General features: G+C 55.0%; 1 protein-coding gene across 2 annotated transcripts; it reads right to left on the bottom strand.

The window, feature by feature from the left end:
• Nucleotides 1-5,934: 5,934 nt before the first annotated feature.
• ZBTB47 (zinc finger and BTB domain containing 47) lies at nt 5,935-19,944 on the bottom strand. 2 transcript variants are annotated; one of them, XM_047771069.1, is made up of 6 exons: nt 19,756-19,944; nt 13,854-15,398; nt 11,795-11,942; nt 10,393-10,508; nt 9,637-9,781; nt 5,935-9,389 (listed from the first exon to the last, which is right to left on the bottom strand). In XM_047771069.1, the coding sequence occupies exons 2-6, from the start codon at nt 15,315-15,317 to the stop codon at nt 9,034-9,036; spliced, it is 2,229 nt and encodes a 742-aa protein (XP_047627025.1). In that variant the 5' UTR covers nt 15,318-15,398; nt 19,756-19,944; the 3' UTR covers nt 5,935-9,033. The 2 variants fall into 2 exon arrangements, with proteins under 2 accessions (XP_047627025.1, XP_047627034.1); XM_047771078.1 differs by lacking the exon at nt 19,756-19,944 and adding an exon at nt 18,939-19,092.
• Nucleotides 19,945-24,256: the final 4,312 nt, after the last annotated feature.

Genomic DNA, 24,256 nt, shown 5'->3' with positions numbered 1-24,256 from the left:
TCCAATAAGCACCATCAAGACCAGGCTCCAAGAGGCTCAGCACCTTGGCCGAGTCACACAGCTGGCAAGTGGCTGAGTCAGGATTCAGAGCAGATCTGCCTACCTCCAAAGACTGTGGGAATCCCTCCCTACCTTGCTGATTCCTGCAAATAACCAAAAAAAAAAAAAAATGTCCATTAGTTGTAGTCTCATTTTCCAAGGCCCAGGATGGAAGGTACTGACTGAACAATCAACTTATATTTATCAGATGACTCAATGGCATATTTTAGAATATGATAAACCCCATGGTGCTCACTTCCTACCAGGCATTCCACTAGAATGTTTATATGTGGCTTATCCATTCATCAGGAACCTACTGTGCACCGTTCTAAATGCTGAGGATTCAGCAGCGAACACTTCAGGCAAGAATTTCTGTCTTTATAGCATTTACCGTCTGCTGGGGAAGAGGGGAACAGCAACAAATAAATAGTTATACAGGGTGTCAGATGATAACTGTAGGTGACAAGTAGTTGGGAAGGGGGCATGCGAAGTAACAGGTGAAGGTGTTAACAATTTTAATGGAATAGTCAGGATGGATTCACTGAGAGGACTACATCTGAGCAGATTCAAGCCATGGCAGAGGAGGATTCCAAGCAGGAGAACAGCTTGAGCAAATGCACTAAGGCAGGAGAGCCCCTGTCATGTTCCAGGAACAGCAAGGAGGCCAGTGAGCAATGGACAAAGGAGGTGAGTAGGAGGAGATAAGGGCAGAGAGGTAATTGGGGAGTATCAGGTTTGGCCAGTGTACAGATTGGTTTTTTTCCCTCAGTGAAATGGGGAACCACTCTTTATTTTCTTTAATGATATATTTTATAACTATGGGAAATGCAAACATTTCCAGAGACAAAATAATATACTGATCTCCCATGTACCTGGCACCCCACTTCAAGAACTAAGTCATTAAGTTATGAACAACACTGACCATCCTCTCTGTTCTCACACAAGGACATGCCCAGGGATTAGAAATGGGAGGCAGGAAGCAAGACTCCACAGCTTGTAGTTGGATCAGAGGAAACCATCATCTCACTTTATATTTTTAAACTTTAAGGCATTAGTGTTTACCTTCAGCCAAAATGCCAGCATCTAAAATTCTGAGGGAAATTATTTCTAGCCTGAATTCTAGACCCGGGCAAACTCATTCCTGCATAAGGATGAAATAAACAGTCAAGATCTTCAGAATTTAATTCCCTAAGTGGTCCTGGGAGGAGAGGGAAAGGTAAAATTTAGGGTTAGGAAAAAGTAGTCCACTAAGACATAAACCTTCTAGAAGTTAAGGATCTCTGCATTAACTCCAAGGCATACAGTCTCAGCAAAGTGTGACAGGGAATGTCTGGCTGGAGGACTTTGTTGGGCAGTTGTGGGAGATGGTGCATCCCAGGGTCATCTTGCTGCACTGCTCACTAGTTAAGAGAGTGATAAAACTGATGGAATACCTGCTGTGTTTGCACTTACTGGAAGGAGAATCACATTTACGGCAAAGGGTTTGAGAATGCAGCAGTGATAAGCACATAGAAACTGAAGTAAATCATGGTTTTTTTTTTTTTTTCTTTTTAGGGTTGCACCTGTGGCATAAGGAAGTTCCCAGGCTAGGAGGTGAATCGGAGCTGTAGCTGTTGGCCTATACCACAGCCACCGCAACACTGTATCTGAGCTGCATCTGCAAACTACGCCACAGCTTGCAGCAGCACCAGATCCTTAACCCACTGAGCCAGGCCAGGGATCGAACCCAAATCCTAATGGACACTAAGTCAGGTTCTTTACCCACTGAGCCACAATAGGAAGTCCAAAAGAGACAAGAAGCTGTGCAAGAAAGGAAATGGAATCCTATTCTATTCTATGGCTTGGTTGAGATCAATGTTTACATAGTAATAATTTGTACACTAAATATTAATCTAACACCAAACAATGAAATAACCATGCAGGGAGGAAGGAAAAAGGGAAATTGTATAGTGTTTGTATATGTGATGGGAGTGTTGAAGAAATTCATCAATAGCTGATGCCTAAAGCTAAAAGCAATCAGGAAACTAGTATTGGCGTGTGCATGAAAACACCAGGTATGAAAACATCAAAAATACCAACTGAACTGAAAACACTTGCCTATTGGGAGTTGGAGAAGAGGAGATGCAGGGAATTTCAGTTTTTCCTAAGGAAAAAAGCTCTAGAAATATTTGGCTTCTTCAACTATGTCCAAGTAAAACTTTATTTTTAAAAAATGGGTATTTTTCCAGGGATTCTACAGAAAACAATGCCGTGTGGTGTAGGGCTGTTGCTCACAGCATGTATTCTTCTTACTCATCGCCCAGAAGCAGCTGATGCTGTAGGAGGGTGGCACTGTCTGTGGAAGAATCAATTATGGCACCAGCCCAGACTCTGCCTTGCAAGGTTGGGATGTTGCCTATAGGATACAGTCTACACTCTAAGGATGCCTCGGACCCAGAATCAGGATGTGGGGTGGGAGAGGGACCCTTCTCTCTCCTATAATTATGACCCACTCACAGAACTTTGCTTCTTGTTCTTACATCTTGGGCTCTGCTGATCAAGAGGTCATAGGACAGGGGCGCTGTTTTCATGGGGACTCAGTCATATTTTCATTCACATGGAAGCTAAGACCGACACTTGGCCATTTATTTAGGGCTCTGTGCTCCTGGAAGAACGGGCAAACGGGAGAGTCTTGTGTGGACTAAGGTGATTGGCCTTGGCCTTCAAGGAGAAATGTGGCCCTGGGACCCCACATGTTGGGGGAGGAAAACATATCTGGAATCTAGGATCCTGTTGGGTGATTCCCATTGTCCCATATTGAGAGAGGAAAGACAACGGAATTGACACAATGAACTTCTTTGTAGAACAGATACTGACTCACAGACTTTGAAAAACTTATGGTTTCCAATGAGACAGGTTGGGGGATGGGGGATGCACTAGGGGTTTGGGATGGAATGCTATAAAATTTGGTTGTGATGAGTGTTGTACACCTCTAAATGTAATAAAATTCATTAAGAAAAAAGTAAAAGAAAAGAAAAAAAAGACAATGGACTATATTATTCAGCCATAGAAAGGAATGAACTAATGATACATACCACAAGGTGGATGAACCTCAAACATGCTAAGTGAGAGAAGTCAGATACAAAAGGGTCACACATTGTGTGATTCAATTATATGAAATATCCAGAATGGGTAAATCCGTGGAGATAGAACACAGATTGGTTGTTTCCAAGGGCCAGGTTTGAGGGGCTGTGGGGGAACGAGAAGCACCTGGTTAATGGTTATGAGGTTTCCTTCAGGGTGATAATAACGTTTGGGAGCCACATAGAGGTGACGGTTCCACAACATTGCACCAATGTCACTTAATTTCATTTAATGTTTAATATCATATTTAATGTTCATTTTTAAATGGTTAATTTTATGTCATTTGAGTTTCGCCTCAATGAAAAAAAAATTGAAGGAAAAAAAGTGACAAAAGCAACCCCACGCAGAACCCCGAAGGGTGCCTATCCTTCAGGATTTCAGACTCTCAGGGTGAGTTCCTGTGGCCCTCCAGGGTGCTGGCTGAGGGCAAGGGAGCGTCAAAGGGGAGAGTAGAAGTCACCAGCACCATCCTGACCTCATCACCAGTGGCTGAATGCAGTGGGAGCCTCTTCCTTGCTGGGTAAGATATATGTGTATATTTTAACTAGTTCCCCTGACCCCAGCCCCCATTCCTCTTCTGTTTTGTAAAGGGTCTGGTTGGTGAGGGTTACATGTGCAGTGTAGCTCATGTGTGTCAGAACACCACAATAGGATCACCGCTGAACCAGAAAGTGGCTATTACTGCAGTTCCTGGATGTGCGGCTAGATGAGGTCAGTGATGAGAAGTAACGTTTTCCCCTTTGGAAGAGGATAGAAAATGAAAATATTTTTCTATTTGTATGAGAGAGGTTGTAAAGAGCATTTTGTTCTTGTTGTCCAGAAGAGGGGCACATGCTGCTGTTGGGGCAGAGAGGGGCTAGAGAGTGTTGTGTAATTTTTTTAACACTTTGTGGCCACCCAAAAGGCCACTTTTGGATAGCCTTTTTCTGATTGTGACTACTACCAGCTGAGGTTAGAAAACATAACTCATTTTCCCAGCCGCCCTTAAAGCTAGGGTTTAAGAATGTGACATGGGTCTACCAATGAGACACACATCCATGCCAGACTGATTCAGAGAAGAGGAGAGCAAGGAAGCAGGCACCACACGGCCTCCAGAGTTCTCAAGAAGGGATATTTAGCTTTGGGGGGCAGTAGGGACAGAGCTTTGAAAATTTAGTCCTCAGTATCTTTAGTTCCCAGCTGGGGTGGCAGCCAAAATCCCCCTGGGGCAAGTCCTGCGGGGAATTTTGGATTTGTTTCCAGCTGAGTCGCCCCAAAGCTTGTCTCTGATTCTCCTGGAGATTTAATTAATGTCTTTTTCATTAAATTGTCTTCTGCTTAAATTGGCTGGGGGGCAGGGTCTGTTCTTTGCGGTCAATAGTCCTGGTTAACCACCCACTGCCATGTGTGCCCAGCTCTGCTGAGTGGAGGGGACATGGAGGAGTTGAACATAGGGACATGGCATCGTTCGGGGGCTTTGGAATCAGACAGACAGACCTGGGTTCGAATCCTAACTCCAACACTTTCAGGCTATGCAAGTATTATCTTACCTCTCTCAGTCTCTGTTTCCTTGTGTCCTCAGCCACTGCAGAAGGCTGCGGGATGAGGAGGGACTATAGTGTTCCCAATACATGAGAGCTGCAGTCACTGAGAGAATCTCTGTCAATAGAGAGGTGCCAGGAGATCAAAGCAGCCTGGAATTCTGAGTCACCACATGGAGAGTGGCTGAAGCCTCTGAGGTTTGGAGGTAGTATGTTACTGAAGCAGAACACAGCTTCTGACTTGTTCACCAGTCACAGCTCTAGAAAGTCACATCACCGGGGGGCAGCCGCAAGGGTACTGCTAAGCCAGGGCTGTCTCCCTTCCTCCATCTCACTGACACCCATTGTGCTTTAAAAGAAACAAAAGCCCAGCTTTCTCCAGCAGGCTGGCGCTGCTCTGACCTGGGCTCCGAGACATCAGGTGTTAGTGAGCTGTTTGGTCCCAGAAAGCAAAACTGGGGGAAGAGTAGGTGGTTTAGCAGTGGTGCCCACCAGCCACCCAGTGGCCTCTGCCTCCCAGTCCCTCTGTCACTCCCTGATTTGACACGTGCCCAAGACTCTCTGGAGAGTGAAGATAGAAATACTGTGAGAATGAGGGAGGCAGGAGGGGCTAAAGGGAAGAAGATGCGAGGAGAGGCAGCACACAGGCAGAGGGGTAGAAGAGTGGGAAGAGAGAGAAGAGAAATCCCTACATGACACTGGGGGAGCAGCCACGCCCACAGGCCTGTCAGTGAGCTTCCTTTTGAGGTGAGCCCCTCTTCCCTTCAGAGGAGTGGGGCTGTGTGGAAAGCGATGTCCATATTCTGGGGCCCCCCATCTCCTCTCTGGCCAGTGAATCCACCCACCAGTCCCCTCTCCAGGTATCCAGGACCACATGCCACATACATGGAACCTCATTCACCCCGTCCCCACAGCCTAGAGTTCTATCCAGCAGTCAGTGCTCCAGTGAAATAACTCTCAGGGGTCCCTGGGGAGAGCCGCTCCTCCCTTGGAGGCTGCTACCTGTTTTCCATCTGAGATGTCCTCCTGGGCACTGACATCTGGCTCCTTTAGAACTCAGCTCCTGACTGGCTGTACCCCAGGAGCCCAGGCTGCCCTCAAGGGAGGAAGATGGGGTCTGCAGATGCTCAGGGCCCAGATGTCCATGCGGTCTGCCGCCAAAGGGTTGGGTTCCACGCTGCCCTTGCTCTGGTGCAAGTCTTTTCAGCCAATCATCAGGATGGCAACATGTAAAGAAGAGGCTGGGCCAAGGGACAGTTGTACTGTCTTTATTCCCCTTCGCTCTTCTCCTCGCCCTCCTGCTGTCCCCCACGCACTCTGGGGCTGTGGGGTGGCCACATAGGACCAGACATTAAGGGTCCACATGCCTGGGCACAGCCGTTCTGCCACTGCTGAGCCCATGCTGTGGCGGCCATGGTGGCATGCATCAGGGTCAGTGGCTCAGGCCCTGCCCCCCAGCCCCGGTTCCCAGAACTGTGGCCAAGGGGCTTAAGGCCCACCTCATCTTTCTAGCCATTCACCCCCAGTTGGCCCAAGACCAGGGAGTGCAAGGGGAGTTGGGAGGGGGCAGGCCCAGGTTCCAAACTTGAGGTCTTGGCCAAATGGCTGAGAAGTCCAGCTGGACAGAGGGACCCCTGGGCAGATCTCCAGTGGGAGGTGATGACCCCAAGTCCCCTCCCCACCACTACCCCCGGGAATTGGGTATGATGCCCCAGTCCCCTTACTCCATTATCCAGGTGCTTGTTAGTTAGTTTTAAAAATTAAAAAGGTAATGCAAAAGCTGGTAAAACAAGAACCCCTATCCATACTGGCACTGCTGAGGTTCCATTATTGCTTCAGACTCTTGTGGTCTGGCTAGAAAAGAGCTCTCGCCAACACTGGCCCAAGGGGAAGAGAGCATTTAGCACCAGGGACACAGGACACTTGTACCCACTGGGACAGGGGCCTCCCAGGAAAGGGGTTAGCTGTGCCCACCTACAACGACCATTTGACCAGTGACCAGCCTGCTGTCTGGACTCCTCTTATGCCTTCAGAGGGGAAGTGCACAAAAACAGGAGACCCAAGCCCTGGGACCGGGTCTCCCACCAACTCCGCCACACCCATTTCTAGCCTCTGCTTATCAAAAGTCCAGCCTCAGGGACCAGCAGCCCAGCCTGGCCAGGCCCTCCCAGGCTCACTGTGGTTGTGGTCAGACTAGCAGGTTGACAGGGCCACCAGCCCCTAAAGGAGACCCTGGTGTCAGTGACAGGGGGTGGGAAACCCATGGGAGTCCCAGCCTACAGCCTACAGTTTGGGAAGATCAAACCTTTCTTAGGAAAACAGGGGCCAGCTCTGAAGAGCTGCCAGGCACTGGGACCAGAGGTTAGAAATAGCAAGGGAGAGGGGGAAACAGGGAGGGGAGACCCTGAGGACGTCATGGAAGCCCAGCAATCAAGGGGTGCAGGAAAGGGAAAGAGCTACCGCAAAGCAGGAGCCTGAGAGGTACAGCCCTGAACCCAGAAGAGGCCGGAACCCCCAGCCTTGGGGTAAGGGAGCCGCAGGGCTGGGAGCCAGACAGGGAGCTTTCCTCTCTTGGGGAAGAGCCCACTTTTTCTCCCCAGAGGACGCAGGAGGGTGCGTCCATAGGCTCTGGCTTGCACTGTTCCTGCTGTAGCCCCAAACTCAACCAGGCCAGGGCATTGCCCCCTCAGGGCCCAGAGAACAATCTGGGTTGTGTGGCTTGGATTCTAAATTCTCAAATCACTCGGGCTCCTTGGGCCTGCCCACATCTGTACAGAATAAAGTGCTTCGTTTATTGATGATTAAAATGTCCCCTGTCCCCTGCCCCAGCACCCTGGGCCTCACAAGGAGGTCAGAGGCATTCCAACCCCCTCAGCCCTTGGGCTGATGAGGCCAGTTCCCCCCGCCCCAGGCCCCCACTGGGCTCAGGCCTCTTCCCACTCCAGCCATGTTGGGAAGGTGGTGGTTGTGGGGGTAGTTGTGGGGGTTTAAGGTGCAAAGAGTATAACAAACAAACTGTATAAACACAATAGGAAAGAGCTTAACTAGGGAACATGTAGCTTATGGAACCTTCCTCCCCATTTTAAAGGCAGGAATAAAGATGTTAAATGACAACAAAAAAGGCTGTCCTGTTAGTGCTGGCCTTGTGGGGGCAAGCGTTGGGCACAGGCTGGCGTTCCCCCAGTACCTCTGACTCTGCCCCCCAGGGCCTGATCATGTGGGCTCCTTGCCCTAACCATGAGCACAGAGGCCCAGGAGAGACAAGGAAAGTGGACACCAGCCAGGGGTGGGTTGTGGCCAGGCCCAGAGAGCAGATGAGGCCTGTGCTGCCTTCAGGGAGCAGAGACGGACACAGACATCTCTGGTGTGGGAGATATGGCAAGGACAGCTGTTGAGGGATTGGGCGGTCTGTGAACAGCTACCCCGCCTCCTGCCCCACTGATAGCACCTTGAAACCTTAAAACATTTGCCCAAGCCTCCTCTTTAGGGTCCTGCCCTTAGGGTCCACCTATTTGCTGGGGCTCCTGAGCTACAGCCCTGGGAGCTGGTGCTGTGGGAGCTAGCCCGTCTGCCCACCCGGGGCCTGACTCACACACCCTGAGGCCCAGCAGTTTCTGGGGACATTTTCTTCAGGACCCAGCCTTCAGTGCAGCCTGGTGCAGGTCGAGGATCCCTGTGCCTGCCAGCGGGGTGGTGAGTGGGAAAAGCAAACGCCTGGGGTCCAGCCCCTGCCCGCCTCACTCCCCACAGTGCACAGCTGCATCTGTGGTCTTCACACCTCGCTGTGCCTGCCCAATGCATTCCTGGCATTCAGGCTCAAGTCCTTGATCAATATCTGGCAGCACTCATACTGGGTCCACAACTCCTTCAAAAGGGGCCGCTGGCACCCCAACTTCTCCCCAAACCCTCTGGGATGAGGGGCAAGTTAGGGGGCATGGGAGAGGTGGGGATGAGCAGCTGAAGTTGACTTGGGCTGGGCCTGGTCATCCCACTCTGGCTCAGGCCTTAGCAGAGTGACCAGTCACACCTGCTCCCCAGGCCTCTTCCCGTTGTACCTGCAGCCTCCAGCACCCCCATCACCTGGAGGGGGGTGATGCCAATAGTTTCCTCTTTTCTTTTTCCTTCATTTCAAAAAAAAAAAAAAAAAAGTAAAGGCTTCAAAGAGTCACTGAAAGGGGGCACTTGGGAGTGAGGTGTCCTCTGCCAGTTCTGGGGGCTGCCAGCCTGCACGCCCCCCAGGGTCAGGGGGCTCCCGCAGAGCGTGTCCAACCACCTCTGGAGGTGTTGTTGCCCCCTCGACACGGAGGGGTGGGCACAGGGCTCCGGCCCTGCCCGTGCAGCAGGCAGGCAGTTAATTGCTGGCATTCAGCCTCCCCCCGGGGCTGGCAGCAGTAGGGAAAAGCGGGGGCGGGGGCGGCAGGTGGGGTGGGGGCGGGAGGGTCTGGGGCAGCCCTGGCAGCAGGGGCAGAGCCTGGGGCTGAGTGGGAGGCAGCCCCGGGGCCGCAGGGGTGCCATCGCTGGCCAGGGGGTGGCTGACGCGGAAGCACTTCTCCTTGTGCGCCTTGAGCATGTTGGAGAAGCGGAAGCGCTGGCCACACACGTCGCAGGGGTAGGGCTTCTCCCCGGTGTGCGTGCGTCGGTGCCGCTTCATGTTGGGTCGGCTGGTGAAGCTCTTGCCGCAGATTTCGCAGATGTACGGCTTCTCTCCTGCGGGGTGGGCGGTCATGTGCAGCAGGGAGTTGTTAGGGGGCCGCCATGCCCCAGCCCTGGGCCAGCCTCCCTGCGCCCACGGAACCACAGCGGGGCTGGCCCTGATACTCTTGGATCCTCCCCACCGTGGGCCATTCTGTACCAGCCTCACCCGACTCTGGGAGGCAGGGAGGCCAGCACTGAGCCTCCTAGAGGAGAAGGGGGCCGGCCTGGCATGGAGCTCCTCCCCATGGGGCAGCCCTACCTGTGTGGGTCTTCATGTGCTCATCAAAGTACTGCTTCATGTTGAAGTCCTTGCCGCACCACTGGCACATGAACTGCTTGTGGCCGATGTGGATGCTCATGTGTGACCGCAGCTGGTACTTGTACTGGAAGCGCTCATTGCAGTTCTGAGGGTGGGGTGTGGGGTGAGGCTCGGGGCAGAGCGGGGGGAATACCCTTCAGAAAGGGAAATGCTGGCGGAGATGGCAGGACCCCAGAAAGGACGCACATGGGGAGGGGATCCTGGGCAAGGAGGTGTGGATGCAAAGGCCAGCCGAGGTGCTCCTGGGGTGGGGCAGTGCACGGGCACAGGAATAGAGACCGTGGGCACACCGGGCCCAGGCAGGAATGGGGATCAAGAAGTGGAAAAGGCCAGAGTGGAGGGAGCCCTCATGCTTAAGGTCCTCCATCTTTCCTCCTTGTCCCCACCTGCACTCCATCTCTGATCTCTCTGCCTAAGATGCTCCCCTCTCCACCTCCCCAGAAGGCCTGCCCCCTAGTTCCAGCCCATGCAGACTTCCCACCCTGAATGTTCGGGGGTTGGATTAGGGGTTGCGGGGGTGCAGGTGGGCAATAGGTAAGGGTGGAGTGGGAGGCAGGGACCAGAGACATCAGGAGGGGCCCCTCTCTTCCTGCATCTTGTACTCCGGTCTCCCTACCCACCTGGGTTTTAAGCAGCTGCTGCCCCTGATCCCTGCCCTGTCCAGGGTGGCACCTGGGGCAGGAGAAGGGAGCTCACCTCACATCTGAACGGCTTCTCCCCGGAGTGCTGCAGTGAGTGCACCTTGAGAGACATGCTGCGTTTGAAGGACTTCCCGCAGGTCTCGCAGGTGAAGGGCATATCCTTGGTGTGGGCTACAGGGCAGGCACCATGGCCATGACATCTCGGGGGTACCCGTCTGGCTCCTCCCAGGGGACCCATGCCTGAACACACCCCCCCACATTGAGCCTAGATCCCACCTCCTGAGGTACCCTGGAGCCTGCCCCATAGCCTCTGACCCCCCAGGCAAAGCCCTTTCCCTCCAGGCTAGGTGTCTCTGCCTGCTCACACAAGCATGAAGGTCCTCATGGTTCTTTCGCCTCTGGCCAAGGGAACAGCCAAGGCCAACGCACTCCCAAAGTTTTGGGGAATGATTGGAGGATTCCAAGTCAGACTGGCCTTGGCTCAAATCCTGACTAAGCCACTATGTGCCTCAGCATCCTCTTCTATAAAAAGAGGCTAGAGCGTCTTGAGACTCCAGGATGGCTGGGCTCTACAGAGGATGGTGCCTATAAAGGCCTCAGCCGAGGGTCCCATGCCATCTAGAGGGAGTTACCTGTGCTCCCTCAGAACAAACTCCAAGGAAAATCTGGGAGGAAGCAATCGAAGACAGGGACTGTCCCCCTCAGAGTTCAGAGCTGGGGAATCCAAACCCAGGAAGGACCATCCTGGTTACTCAGCATGCTCTGGCAGAGAACTAGACCCTAGGGTCCCAGCTCTCAGTCAGTCCATGCTGGAGGCCTCTTGCACTGTCTGGTAAAAAAAGGGGTAAAGCCTGGCCAGGGCCCACTTCCCCCCTTGGCTACCCTTCCCTTGAGCTCCAGGCCCCAAGCAAAGGGAGGGCCACCTGGACACTAGATTCCCAGCCAGGTCCCCCTACAGGAGAAGGACAGCCATGCCCAATGGCCCGACGCACAACTGGGGGACTCCTTACTGTGTCCAGGTGGGGGAGGGTTACATTCAGAGAAGTCTGAAGCTCTGTCCGAGGCACAACTGTCCTCAAACCAAGACAGGGCCTGTGTTAGCCCATATGGCATTTTGTGTAATTTAGGAAAAGGTGCTCCTTTCCCTGGTGGACACAGCCCCATGCCAAGATGCACAGCCTGGTTAGCAGTGTGCCAGCTGGAGTCTGGTCCCCACTTGCCACCTTGTCCAGAAGCCCTGTGCCATGTGCAACCTGCCCAACTGTATGTGGTAACCCTGGTTCCAAGAGCCTGTTCAGGACACATCTTGCCACTGCGACCAGCCTCCCCAGGCCTCTCAGCTACGAGGGGTCTTCTGACTCCTTCGCATTGCCCTTAGATGTGAAATGAGTCCCAGCACACCTAGCAGCTGGCCCAGCTCAGACCTCAGGCTCCATCCCTCACTAGCCTAGACTTACCGACCATGTGCTTGCGCACGTGAGCCATGGTGTAGAACTTCTTCTCACAAATCTCACAGGAGAACTTCTTTTCTGCGTAGCCATGTACAATCTTGTTGTGCTCATGGAGGGACCAGAGCTTCTTAAAAGCTTTGCCGCATGTCACACACTGTGGGGTGAAAGGACTTTAGAACCTGTGTCACGACCATGTGACCTAGGACAAGTTGCTGCCCCTCGCTGGACCTCAGTTCCCCACCTGGACTGTGCTAGGGAGAGGCCTTGACAATCCAAGGGCCAGCCAGATGTGCTTTTCTGAGAGTTGGGTAACTCCCTAAACACCTACAAACCTAACCTACCCACGGACCTAGGGCTGCAGTCTGGGGCTTTCCCTTATGCTGCACTCACCAGGGTGAGGGGCTACCTCTCCTAGGAAGTCCCTTCTTTGTGCTCATTTCAACAAGGTATCTTTCTATAGAGGGGAGACAGATAAGTAGCTGAAAGGTCACAGGGGGTGAGGAGGCTACATGGTGCATGGAGGAGACCCTCACATAATACTTCCTGGCAGAGCTGGGGCTTTATCTCTGCTGCCTCCCTCTGCTGGGACCCATGCCCTGACACCATGGAGATCCCCAAGGAGGTGGGTTACAAAGGGCTGGCTATGGGGGACTGCAGGAGGTACTAGGGCCTCTCAGGCAATAGAGGGTGGTGGGAACATTGGCCACATTCCCCTCCTCTTCTGGGCCCTTGTCCTGTCCATCCCTATAGCAGGCCAGGGCTTGGGTAAAAACTAGGTCAAAGGTGCCCAGGGTGGAAGAGGTACAAGCATCTTTCCCCTTCAGGAGGGAAGCTCAGGTGTGTGCAGGTGGAGAGTCAAAGGGCAACCCGGGGGAGTTCCCGTCATGGCTCAGCGGTCAATGAACGCAACTAGCATCCATGAGGACAAGGGTTAAAGATCTGGCACTGCTGTGAGCTGTGATGCAGGTCACAGATGCAGCTAGGATCTGAAAAAAATGCTGTGGCTGTAGTGTACACTGGCAGCTACAGCTCTGATTGGACCCCTAGCCTGGGAACCTCCATAAGCCATGGGTATGACCCTAAAAAGACAAAAAACAAAAAAAGGCAACCCAGCAGGCAGGCACGTGGGAGTGTGTGTACGGGCGGGGCAGGAGTCCAGGTAACCCCCAGGTAATGCTTTCTCCACAGGGCACTGCAATTAACAATTAGTTCAGGCAATTAGCACCCGCCTACCTACTGCCCCCCAGCCCCAGCCAGAAAAGGCAAAAACCAGACTGGCCTGTGCTGCCTGTATCCTGAAAGGCCAGGCTGGCTGAAACTCAGGCTGGCCCAAGGCTTGGCAGTCAGCCTCTCTTTCCAGCTAGGCCCCAGCAGCCCCTGCACTTCCCAAACTGCTCATCCAGGCCCTCTTCTCCAGGCCCAGGCCAGCTGGCACCTCCAAAGAGCTGCATGCAGGGGTTTCCTTCTGCCTGGCTGCCCCCTGCTCCATTCAGCCTTTGCAGCAAGTGGGAAATGGCGCCCCCCTCTGGGCAAACCCCTCCTCCCCTCATCTGTGCTTTTGGGTGGTGCATAATCTGTGAAATCTACACACAGTGGTCCTGCTGGCCTTGCGCAGCCCAAGGATATACTAAAACTGATTCATCCCTCCTCAGAGCTGGCTGTCCCCCAGCCTCATGTGCTCAGATGAGCTCTCCTCTCTCATTCTCCCAAGTCCACACCTCCCTCTGCCTCTCTGGACAAGGGTACTGTTTGTTCTAATCCTATCTGAACATCTCTCCAAGAGCCAAAGCCCAGCCTATCCTCCTCCAGGAAGCTCTCTCTGATGTTATCCCCTGAGCTCTTACCACCCTGAGAACCTGGGTCTGGCTGTCTTGGCTCACTCTTGGGCCTAGGCTGGTCCCTCTTATCTGAAGGACTAAGCCTGGTTTCTGCATTGTGTGGGCAAGGCAGGCAGCAGCACACTGGGTGCCCAGAGCCCAGTTCCAGCCTGCCCAGCCCAGATGGCTGTGTGTGGCCTCCGCCCAGTCCTGCCCTGTCAGCCCTGTGAGCTCTCCCAGAGGCCCACCTGGATGTTGCGCTCGCAGTCTGTCTGCCGGTGCAAAAGCAGCTCACTCTCCAGCAGGAAGCGCTTGCCGCACTGGTCACAGATCTGCATGCGGCTGTGGGTCACATTCATGTGCTTCTCCAGGTACCAGCGGTTGTTGAAAACTCGTGGGCACTTCTGGCATGGGTGGTGCTGCTTCTCCTCCAGTTTCACCTTGGCCCCCAGCCCATCAGTGGCCTGTGGCCCTCGGGCTGGCGTAGGAACCACTCCTGTAGGAGGTTTTGGCCGCTTCCCACCCCGCCGCTCGGCCTCCTCAGGCTCAGGGGGGCCCCGGCGCCGGGCAGACCGAGTTGCCATGCGACTGTGAGGAGGTGGGTCCACCCGGCTGCTTCGGCGGCCAGGCCCCTGCCTGCCCCCCGCCTCCCCGTCCTCCTCATCCTCCTCCTCTTCCTCCTCTGAGCTCTCCTGGTCCTGCTCACTGTGCCCTTCCTCCTCCTCCTCCTCTTCCTCTTCCTGCTCGCTGTGCCCTTCCTCCTCTTCATCGTCGTCCTCCTCTCCTTGACTGCCACCCTCCTCCTCTTCCTCCTCCCCTCCACTGCCACCACCCTCCTCTTCCTCCTCTTCCTCCTCCTCTTCCTCATCATCCTCCTCATCCTCTGAGTGTCTCTGCAGCCCATCCTCCCGGCCCAGCACCATGGTGGCCGGGCCCGTGGCAGTGCCTGGCTTCCCCTCAGGCCCTGTGGACACATGCAGTGTCTGGTTGTTGAGGTTCACCTCCACGATGATCTGAGACTGCTCCCGGCGACTGTAAGTGCCAGAATCCCCAAGCTCTTCCTCTAGCTCCTCCCCACCCTCCAGCTTGCACAAGCTGGCTGGGGGCCCACCAGCCTCCTCAACGCCACCCTCCTTCTCCTCCTTGAAGAAGGGCTGAGCTGGCCCAATGGTGGCAGGCACCGTACCACCTGTGGCCCCAGCTCCGTCCTCAACACGCACTGAGTAGGGGTCAGGGCCCTCACGGGCATAGATCTTGGGCAGGCCTGGGGCATCCGCCTCCTGCTTGATGTCGCAGTAGTAGGGCGGCGCGGCCGGAGTGCAGCTGGTGGCTGGCTGGGCGAGGGCCACGGCACCAGGGCCTGGGGGCCCAAGGGAGCGGGCGTCCAGCAGCTCCTGGCAGGATGCAGCGATGTCAGCCATCTGCAGCAGCGAGGCAGCACTGAGCACCTCGTGGACGTTGGCTGCGTTGACCAGCAGCTTGGATGTGTAGATGAAGTTGAGGATCTGCTGCAGACCACCGGGGGCCAGAGCCTCCAGGGACAGCTCCACACGCTGCAGCTGCTTGTTCTGGGTGAAGAGCGAGTGGAAGAACTGGCTGTAGGCGGCCAGCACGCCCTTGTGTGCTGGGAAGACACTGCGCTGGGGCACCAGCACCAGATCCACGTCACACAGGTCGGGCTGGAAGAGGCGCTGCTCGTTCAGGCGGCCCATCAAGCAGGCAAAGTGCAGTGCCACGTCCTCCACCAGCGAGAACTCGGCCGCTGGTGAGTCCGTCGTCTTCTCAACCAGCAACTGAGGGGCAGAGGGCACAGAGTCAGGTCAAAGCCATCCAGGAGGTGGTCCACCCCATCACTTCTGGCTCCCCATAACAGAGGAGCCAAAGCCGAAGCAAGGACAAGAGGAAACTGGGATTCAAGCCCGAGTTCAATGTCCCTCAGAGCTCAAATTCTGGTCGTGACTTTCTGAGGCCACAGATCAATTCCTGGGTCAGTGGTTAACTTTTCTTAGCCTCCAGCTCTTCCACTGGGAAATGGAAGAAGTCATCCCGGGAAGGGAAGGGGAAAGGGGAAGAGAAAGGGACAAGGGTGACCAATTGTCCAGGTGGACCAGGAACCTAGGGGTTTCCCAAGATGCTGAACTTTCCTGAGTTGCTAAAACCAGGGCTGACCCCAGCAAACCAGGACCGGGTTGTCCCCCAAGAAGCATCCCCCAGAGGTGTCCTTTCAGCATGTCCTAGGCTCCATGAATTTTGTCCCCCATACTCACTCACATACAAATAAAACCAAGCCTGCCCAACCCCAGACACCTTAAGAGCAGAAGTCAGGCTCACTGGCTCACTGATCTGCCTCTGGGCACTACACCCCTGGGGTAGCACCTGAGGGAACCTCACCTCACCCACAGCAGGCCTCAAGGCCAGGGCCTGAGGCCATGCAGAGGTAAAAACTTTTGGGAAGAAATCCTGGGCCAAGGCCTAGATTCTCCCCACCCTGGTCCTGTTGCCCTATTGAAGGAGGTTAGTGAGGTCTAGCCAGCTCCTTCATCTTTGGCCAGAGCTTGGACCAGGCTGTTGCCTGTGGCCTCAGGCCTGGTAGCCAGTGGCTCCCCCTCACATAAAGGTTTTGTGGGAGCAAAGGACACAGCTGTGGTACCTGTCTACCATGCCTGGAGACAGGAATTACCCAAGCCTGCCCCAAACCCTTTGCCCTCTAGGGCCCCGGACCCCAGATCAGGTGTAGTCCATGCCCAGAGGCTCTGAGGTGGCCTCATGTTGGAGGTCACACCACTAGGGGCTTCTAGAGCCTCAGGGAGGCCCTGGAATCTGATGGATCAGACCATTAGACCCTTGGGCCACATCTAGAACCTGTGAATTGCCTAGAATAAGGGCTGGCTTATTTATTCCTGGTCCCACCACAGCAGCTTCCCTAAAAGGCAGGCAGCATAGACAGACAGGCTGCCCAGCCCTCTGCCATGGGTCCAGCCCACAGTAGATGTTCAATTAATGATAACCCACAGGTTCCAGGTTCTGGCCCTCCTCAGGCCCTGTCCAGCAGAGTCAGAGCTTCCTATACTTGAGGGTACCTTGCCTCACTGCAAAGCCATCAGTTCCCTTACCCCAGGCACCTCCCTAGAAACCCTGGTTTGAAACTCCAGTCCTATCTATCCACAGCCCACACCTTCCCTTCATGCTAGTCTTTCCAGACTGGGTAGCGGTTGAGGGGTGTTCGACTTCTCAGTCACCTGAAGGAGGATCTGCCCTGGGCCTCCAGATGAGCTCCAGGGAGCCACCAGGGGCAACCTGCTGCTAGACCTGCCCTGGGCTCTACCCTCCACACCCTCAGCCTAGGGCAGCACCAACCTCATGCCTTCTCTCTTACCACTATCTCTCTTAAGTTCTCTCTGCACACATCCTCCCCCCTAGCCAAGAAGCTACCCATCTGCTCTTCTGCTTCAGGGCTGCTAGCCCATCCAGGCCTGGCCAATCTAATGCAGATAAGGTGCCAAGCCCTTCCCATCTCCATCCTCTGACTCATTCTGATTCATCTCTGGGACCAAATCCTATTACACAGACAGGGAAACTGAGGCTCAAAATGGGAGAGTCCCATAGTGAGCAGTAGCAGAGCCCCTGTCCTTTTAACTCCACTGGACTAATACCATCCATGCTGGATAAGACATCATTCCACATGGAAGTATTTCTTGGCCTTTAATGACTTAAAAAGCAGGACAAGGCATCTGGGGACCCTCCCAACCAAGGGACCAGATGTGCTTCCCCAGACCCCATAACCACTTCCAGAGACCTGCACCCTCCTCCCCAGAGCTGCTGCCACCTACACATCAGTGAGGGGTCAGGGTGCAACTTGGGATTTGCAACAGGGGCCCCTCGGGGCCTCCAGGGGCCAGACAGTGGCAGGCAAGTGGCTTGGAATAAGGGCTGGTCAATGTAGGGTGCCCACCACAGGCCACAGGGCTTTGTTCCACTGCTCCCCTTTAACGAAGAGTCCTCCAGTGCCTGTCTGCCATGGGGCAAGGGTAGTGCTTGACATTTCCTGTGTGCAGTTGTGGTCCCAGGATCCAGTGAGGACCCCTCTGGCCTCAGCAGAGGAAGAGGGGCTAGCCTGGGGGGTATTGCTGTCCCAAAGTTTCTATTTCTAAGGCAATCCCTTCTGCCAAACTAGCACCATCCTTGGCCCTTGAGGGGCCTGAGAACCTCACAACCAGGCACCCTGACTGGACTTCCTTGGCCGGGCATATAGATGCTGCCTGAATCCACAACTGCCAGCCCTTCAGCAGGGCACTGATTGGTTACCCTCTAACCTAGTACCTCCCACACAGGGCCCACCAGCTGTGTCTGACTCTCCAGCCAGAAGTGCCCATTCCCTGAAGCTGCAGATGCCCCTCCCCATCTGACTATACCAGCTGCAGCCACACACCCCACCCTTAAGCCCAGGCCAGCCCAGCTAAGATACAAGTCCAGGGGAGTGGTCAAGCACTTCTACTGCCAGGGCACTTCACGCCTTCAAACCCTACCCCCAAGCCAGGCTGGGGGAAGCCAGGTGCCAGGGACACCTGCTGAGGCTGCTCACCAGAGTCACAGCCTTCTACTCCTAAAGGGCCCCTGCCTCATTGTCATGATACCACCAGTTCCCTACCCTGTTCCAGTGTCTCCCTGGAGGCCTCAGGATGAAACCTGGGCGTCCATCTGCAACCCCTACTCTCATGTCAATCCTTCCATCTCCCGGCAGCAGTGGGCGGGCCCAGACTGAGCAAGGGGGCACAGGCTCATGATTTCCAGGCTCCTCCTTTTAGGGAGTCTATGCCAGCCTCCACTGCATTCAAGTACACCAGTCCTTTCTGGAGAAACAGGCCCAGAGAGGGTGGAGGACTGGCCCAAGGTCACACAGGAATTTCGACAGAGCTGCAGGCGCAGCCCCCCGCCCCCCCCACCCCCACCTTGGCCCAGGAGCCCCGAATCCCCAGTCAGGTCGGCTCCAGCGCCCACGTGGCCCAAGGCCCAGGCGGGAATCCGACCTCCCCCCGCCCCCCCCACCCAGTCCGAGAGCAGCGCCGTCCCGGGCTCAGGGAAGCGCCCCCCTCCGCCCGTGCCTAGCAGGACCTCAGCCTCTCGCGCCAGGGCCCCCACCCCAGGAATTTAACCCCCTCCCCGCCGAAGGCCGCATTCCCGGCCCACAGGGACCCAGAGAAGGGGTCAGGGAGACCCGGCGAGGGGGAAGATCTCTCCAGCCCCTCCACCCCAAGCCGGAAAGCCGTGCGCTCTGGAGGGCAGAGCGGGGCAGGTGGGCGGATAAGCGGGGGGACAGGCAAGGCCTTGCGTACCATGGTGCCGCGGCGCTGGGGGCTCACAGGGCCCCGCGGGATCGCGCTGCCCCCGGCGGCCGGGCCGGGGCCGCTCCATGAAGCGCCGCGCTGGGGGCCGCCCCCCGCGCAGGGCCCCCGCGACCATGGCCCCCGGGGGCGCGGCCGGGCGGGCTGAGGCGCAGGGCCGCGGCGAGTCCAGCCGCCGAGCAGCTGCGGCCCCAGAGCCTCGGGCGCGGCGGGCGGGGGGCGCGGGGCGCGGATTGGAGCCCGTGCGTCAGCTGGGGCCGCCGTCTGGACGCTTAAAGGGCCAGGCCGCCCTGCGCGCCGGCGGGGGCCGCGGACACGCGTGGTGCGCTCTGTCCCGCTGCAGCCCGCCCCGCCTCGGGCTGCCAGGGGCCCTGGCCAGGCCCCGTTTCTCCCATCCTAGCCGATGGACCCGGCCTCACTTTCCCGCGCTGAGACCCCTTTCCGCTGGGAAGTTCGTCCCTGAGTCTAACCTCGGTGCCCTCCAGCTGCGCCACAGAGGCGGGGTCGGAGTAGGAGGCGGCCCTGAAATCGGGAAACTTGGGCACTCCCGCCCTTCAACCAGCTGCAGAAAAAGCTTTTACACCTGCTCCCCTGCGCAACCTCACACCGAGGAACGAGGAACGAGGAACAGAACCCAGTATCCTAGCCACGTCACCACCCCCACCCTCTGGCCTGGGCTGCTCTGACCTGAGGGTGAGTCTAGGATCTCCAAATAGCCTGGCACCTTACCCCACCCCCACCCCAGGGCAGCTCAAAGTTCATTTTGTCCTGTGCCTCCAGGATTTGGTTCTGGTCGACCCATACCTACCCGGTGACCACCTCTGGCTGCACAGGGCCGCCCAGGGCAGGAGATGCAAGAACTAGACCACAGCTGCAGATCCTTTAAGGTGACAGGGCTAGTGCCTGAGAAGGCAAGACCAGAGTGAAGGCCAGAGGCCCACCGTGTACCCCAAGCCCTGTGCCTTGATGGCTGCCGAGAGGCCTCCCTGCTCTGTCTCTGCTGGGGAGATGCAGCCAGGCCTGCGGAATGCTGCTCTGGCATGGACACCAGTGGGGGCAGGGGGCTGGCTGTGCTGGCAGGAGGCTGCAGAGGAACGCTGCCAGGCTAAGCAGGCAGCAGGGTGGGGACCACAGGGCCCTGGGCCTGGCAGGATCCAGGTGGTGGCTGGGCCACCACTGTGGAGAGGGGGCCTCTGTGGGCCTCTCATGTGGCCTATGTCATCATTCAGATGCCTTTCTGTGCCCCTACTCCAAGCTGACTGCTGCCTCATCTTTGGTCTCTCTCACATTGCCCCTATCCTGGTACTACCACACAGTATCCCTCACCCCTCCTTCCTCATGTGCATTCGTGCTTACACACCCACCCATGCCCAGCTATAGCAGTGTCCCCTGGGTATACCACCTTACTCAAGAGTGGGAAGGGACTCTGGGGCCTGTTCAGAGTTATTTAGTTTGGGTGACAGGAGAGGAAATGGAGAAGAGGCCAAGAGCCCAGGCAGGAGCCATCCTGTAGTCTGATGTCAGTCCTGGGTCCAGGATGGGAGGCCCTTAAGACAGGGCCATCCCAGGGCCAGGGAGCAAACATCTCACAGACAAAGATTGTGGTGGCCAAAGAGTGCAAAGAGAAAGGGGAGGAAAACACATAGCCAGATAGAGGGTGAGGAGAGTATTTGGTGGAAAGAGAGGGGAAGAGAGGAATGGGCATAGATGGGGGACATGACCCCAGAGATGGCCACTGCAGATATCCTATACTTCTGGGGCCATGGTTGTTGCAGAGACAGCTGGCTCAATTCCTGGAGGCCTCAGGTTGAGGCCAGGCTGGAGTGACCTGCTTGCCTGACCAGCCCATCACCTCAGGGCTGCCTTCTGCTTCTTCCTCCATCTGAATTCACTTCATTTGTCTCAGTGGATCCTTGCACAGGCCTGGAAGGTGGTAAGGAATTGCATACCCCTTGGCTGGATAAGGACAGTGAAGTCAAAGCAGGACAGATTACACAGCCAGACAGCAGCATTATGAGCCAAGGAAAGGGCAGGCTGGAAAGAGCCTGGCAGAGAGGGCTACACCGGATACTCCTGGGGCCACTTCCTAGCCAAAGCTTGGCAGGGGGTGTGGCCAGTGTGACCAAGGTCGGGGGAGATTGGCCTTGGTTGCAGTGGTCAAGCCAAAGGAGGGGCTAGAGTCTGGGTGAGAAGGGAGGGAATTGGGGGGGCTTAGTCTTCCTGAAGACCCCAGCTGTTCCCTTCTTGCTTCTCTGCCCATGGCCCATCTACTAGAGGAGACCTAGGGCAGAGCCAGCTCTGAGAGAGGCTACTGGCACTTGAATCAATGAAACCTGTCAGGAAAACACTGAAGAGCTCAGTCCGATAGGCTCAAATGGGGCTGCCTAGAGCTGAGGCCTGAAAGTTGAGTCACGTTTACTGAAAGCAAAAGAGGACGGGGCAGGGGGCGTTGGAGAGGGCATGGAAGGGTACATCAGGCAGAGAGAATAGTACCTGCAAAAGCCAGGAGAGAAAAGAGTGAAATTTCTGCAGGGAACAAGGGGGTGATTTGGTGCAGCAGAATCCAGATTCTTGTCAGGTAGGCATGGCCACATGGAGACAGGCAGAATCATTCTCTTGGCCTTGGAGAAGACCATGCCACTGGAGCTTCCCTTCAGAGTTGGTCAAGGCAGGCTTTCTGGAGGGGTTAGGGTGGGGCCATTATTGGGGAAGGGGATCCCAGGCCATACTCGCATGCCCCAGGGGCAAGCCAGTTTATGAAGGGCAGGGCTGGATGATCCTCAGACACTTGGGGGTGGGTGTTGGCAAGGTCAGTGAAGCCATGCCCCTGCCTCCAGAGTCCAGCTCATGAGTCTTCTCACAACTGTCCTAAGCGTCTAGCCCCAAACTTCTATCCTATGTCAGAGAGGAAGAACAGTCTCAAACTGCACTGGGGCAGCACATGCATGCACATGTAGTGCAAGGCCCAACCTTCTCAAGGGGGGCATGGAGTTGTGCAGCTGTGATGGGGGAGAACAGAGTTGACACTGCCAGAAAACAGAAAGGGACATTGTGGCCTGGGGTTGGTTGGGTTGCAGGGAAGTTCAGCATATCTACTACGTGCTGACACAGGGCCCTGCAGGATCGGGGAGCATAGGTCTCTGGGTGTGGGGTTGGAGTGGGGCTTGCTTCTGTTCTGAGCTCAGCACTAATAGGCTCCAGCTGCAGGGGGTGGGTGGGGACCTAATTCAAACCAGCAGGTTTCCCAGTTCCCTCCCACAGCACAAACGTCATGGCCTTGGCTTCTAAGATCCTCTCCCACCCTGTTGGTTCAAGTAGCCCTGGGCCTCTCATTAGTGATTAAGCCTAGCCTTCCCCATGAAAATTATGGGACAATTATTCTCCTCCTGGAGGCAGCCCAGGGGCTAGTGTCCCTGAAACACTTTGATGTATACTTACTTCTAAGAATTTGATCCTCACCACTCCTAAGAGGAGTCCTCAGTATACCAGTTTTTCAGATGAAGAGCTGAATTATAAAGGTCAATTAATTTAGTTACCCAAGTATAAGTGTCAGAGCAGAACTTGAATCCAGGCAATGTGGCTCAGGCCCTAAAACCTTAAGGACTGTGCCATAGAATAATTGCTCATAGAGGTCCTTTATTTCTTCAAAATAAAATATGATTGGGCCAGAGGAATTGAGGCCAGTGGGATCCTTCTTGGTCTTTCTCTGGGAATCTGGCCTGGTGATAGAGATTTTAGTTGCAGGAGGCCCTGGGTAACCTAAGACTGGCAATCCCAGTGCCATCCCAGAGCCCTATCCTCTATGGGTCCTCTGGGAGGCTGACTCATCTCTAGGCCAGTCAAAAAAGGGAATCACACCCCTGGTTCTCATGTGGTCTCAATGCTCCCTCTTTGGGGGCTTACAGCTGAGAAACAGGATTATTTGTCTCACATTACAGATGAGAGGCCTCCAGAAGCACAGGTCTGTCCTGAGACCTCACGACACTTTTTTTAACCCCCGAGTCCTCATCAGGACTCTAGTATGGCTGAAGAGATGCAAACTTCCCCAGGCTAGTCTGGGTCCTGAAGACAGTAAAACTCAACTCAGTCAGTGTAGCTGGAGTTTAATGGCTACAGATAGTGAATGGTGAGCCGGGGTCTCCAAGAGGCAGAAATGCTTGGCCCCAGGCTTGGCACAGCCCCATTGGAGGCCTTTTGATTCAGAGAGGAAAGAAGGCAGGGGCAAGGAATACTGCCTCTACCTTCTACCAAAACCTTTAAAGAAAATCCAGGGAGTTCCTTGGAGGCCTAGTGGTTAAGGATCCAGCATTGTCACTGCTATGATATGGGTTTGATCTCTGCTCCTGTGTTGCCAAGGTAGGCTCTCCTGCCTCATGTTCATCAAGCACTGACTGGAGCTGCCCAGGGTCTGTCTCCAAGCAGATGCCAACTACTTTCAGGCTATCAGCTCCTCTCCCTGACCTCTAGATGCTACCATTACAGCATCTAAGAACTTCCCCCTGCTGAGAAGCCCTCCTGGCACTCTGCCCAGCCCATTCTATCACAAGTCCCTCATGGGATGCAGGCTCTTACCTCTCACTCTGGGCAGCAGCAGAGTGGATTTCCTCTTCTAAAGACCAGTCATCTGAGCATAGGCTCCTCTCACATAGGCCATGTCTTCCAAGCCCCTCAACTAGCCACACAGTCTGTGTCACTCACTCTGCACCAGGTGAAGCCTCCACTTTCTTCCAGTGATCAGAATTCATGATCACTTATGACAGGGGCATTTCCCTTGAATTCTCTTGCCAGCTAATTCAGAATAGTCAAAACCAAAGCCCTTGACACATTTTTGTCCCAGTACTCTCCAGCAGACCAAGATGATCATTATCAGAACATGAGTAAAGACCATGGAGTCCTCTAAAAAATAAGACCTTAAAGGAACTTCACTTCGGGATTTCCCTACAGCAAACTGACTGCAATTGACTTTAAAATTTAAGGTGGACTCCCCACTATGGCACAACAGGTTAAGAACCTAACTGCATGGAGTTCCCCATGTGGCTCAGTGGGTTAAGGATCCAGCGTTGCCACAAGCTGCGGTGTAAGTTGCAGATGCAACTCAGATCTAGCGTTGCTGTGGCTGTAGCATAGGCTGGCAGCTGCTGCTCCAATTTGACCCTATCCTGGGAACTTCCATATGCCACAGGTGTGGCCATAAAAGGAAAAATTTTAAGGCAACATATCCATCTTTTACTATTTTCAGAGATTGCCTGACCTGGGGGTTTACTTATAACTTTGAAAACTGAACCTCTACAAGTCTTACTGTGAGAGAC

Source organism: Phacochoerus africanus, chromosome 1, assembly GCF_016906955.1.
Source record: "Phacochoerus africanus isolate WHEZ1 chromosome 1, ROS_Pafr_v1, whole genome shotgun sequence".
Lineage (NCBI taxonomy): Eukaryota > Metazoa > Chordata > Mammalia > Artiodactyla > Suidae > Phacochoerus > Phacochoerus africanus.
Note: the sequence above shows the minus strand (reverse complement) of the source record. Positions and strands in the feature narration are given on the sequence as shown.

Excerpts from the sequence above, each read along its gene's own strand:
- ZBTB47 (XM_047771078.1), bottom strand. Across the intron at positions 11,943-13,853 it reads ACTGCGAGCGCAACATCCAG|TGTGTGACATGCGGCAAAGC; the intron begins GTGGGCCTCTGG and ends TTCACCCCACAG. Across the intron at positions 10,509-11,794 it reads CGTGCGCAAGCACATGGTCG|CCCACACCAAGGATATGCCC; the intron begins GTAAGTCTAGGC and ends CCTGCCCTGTAG.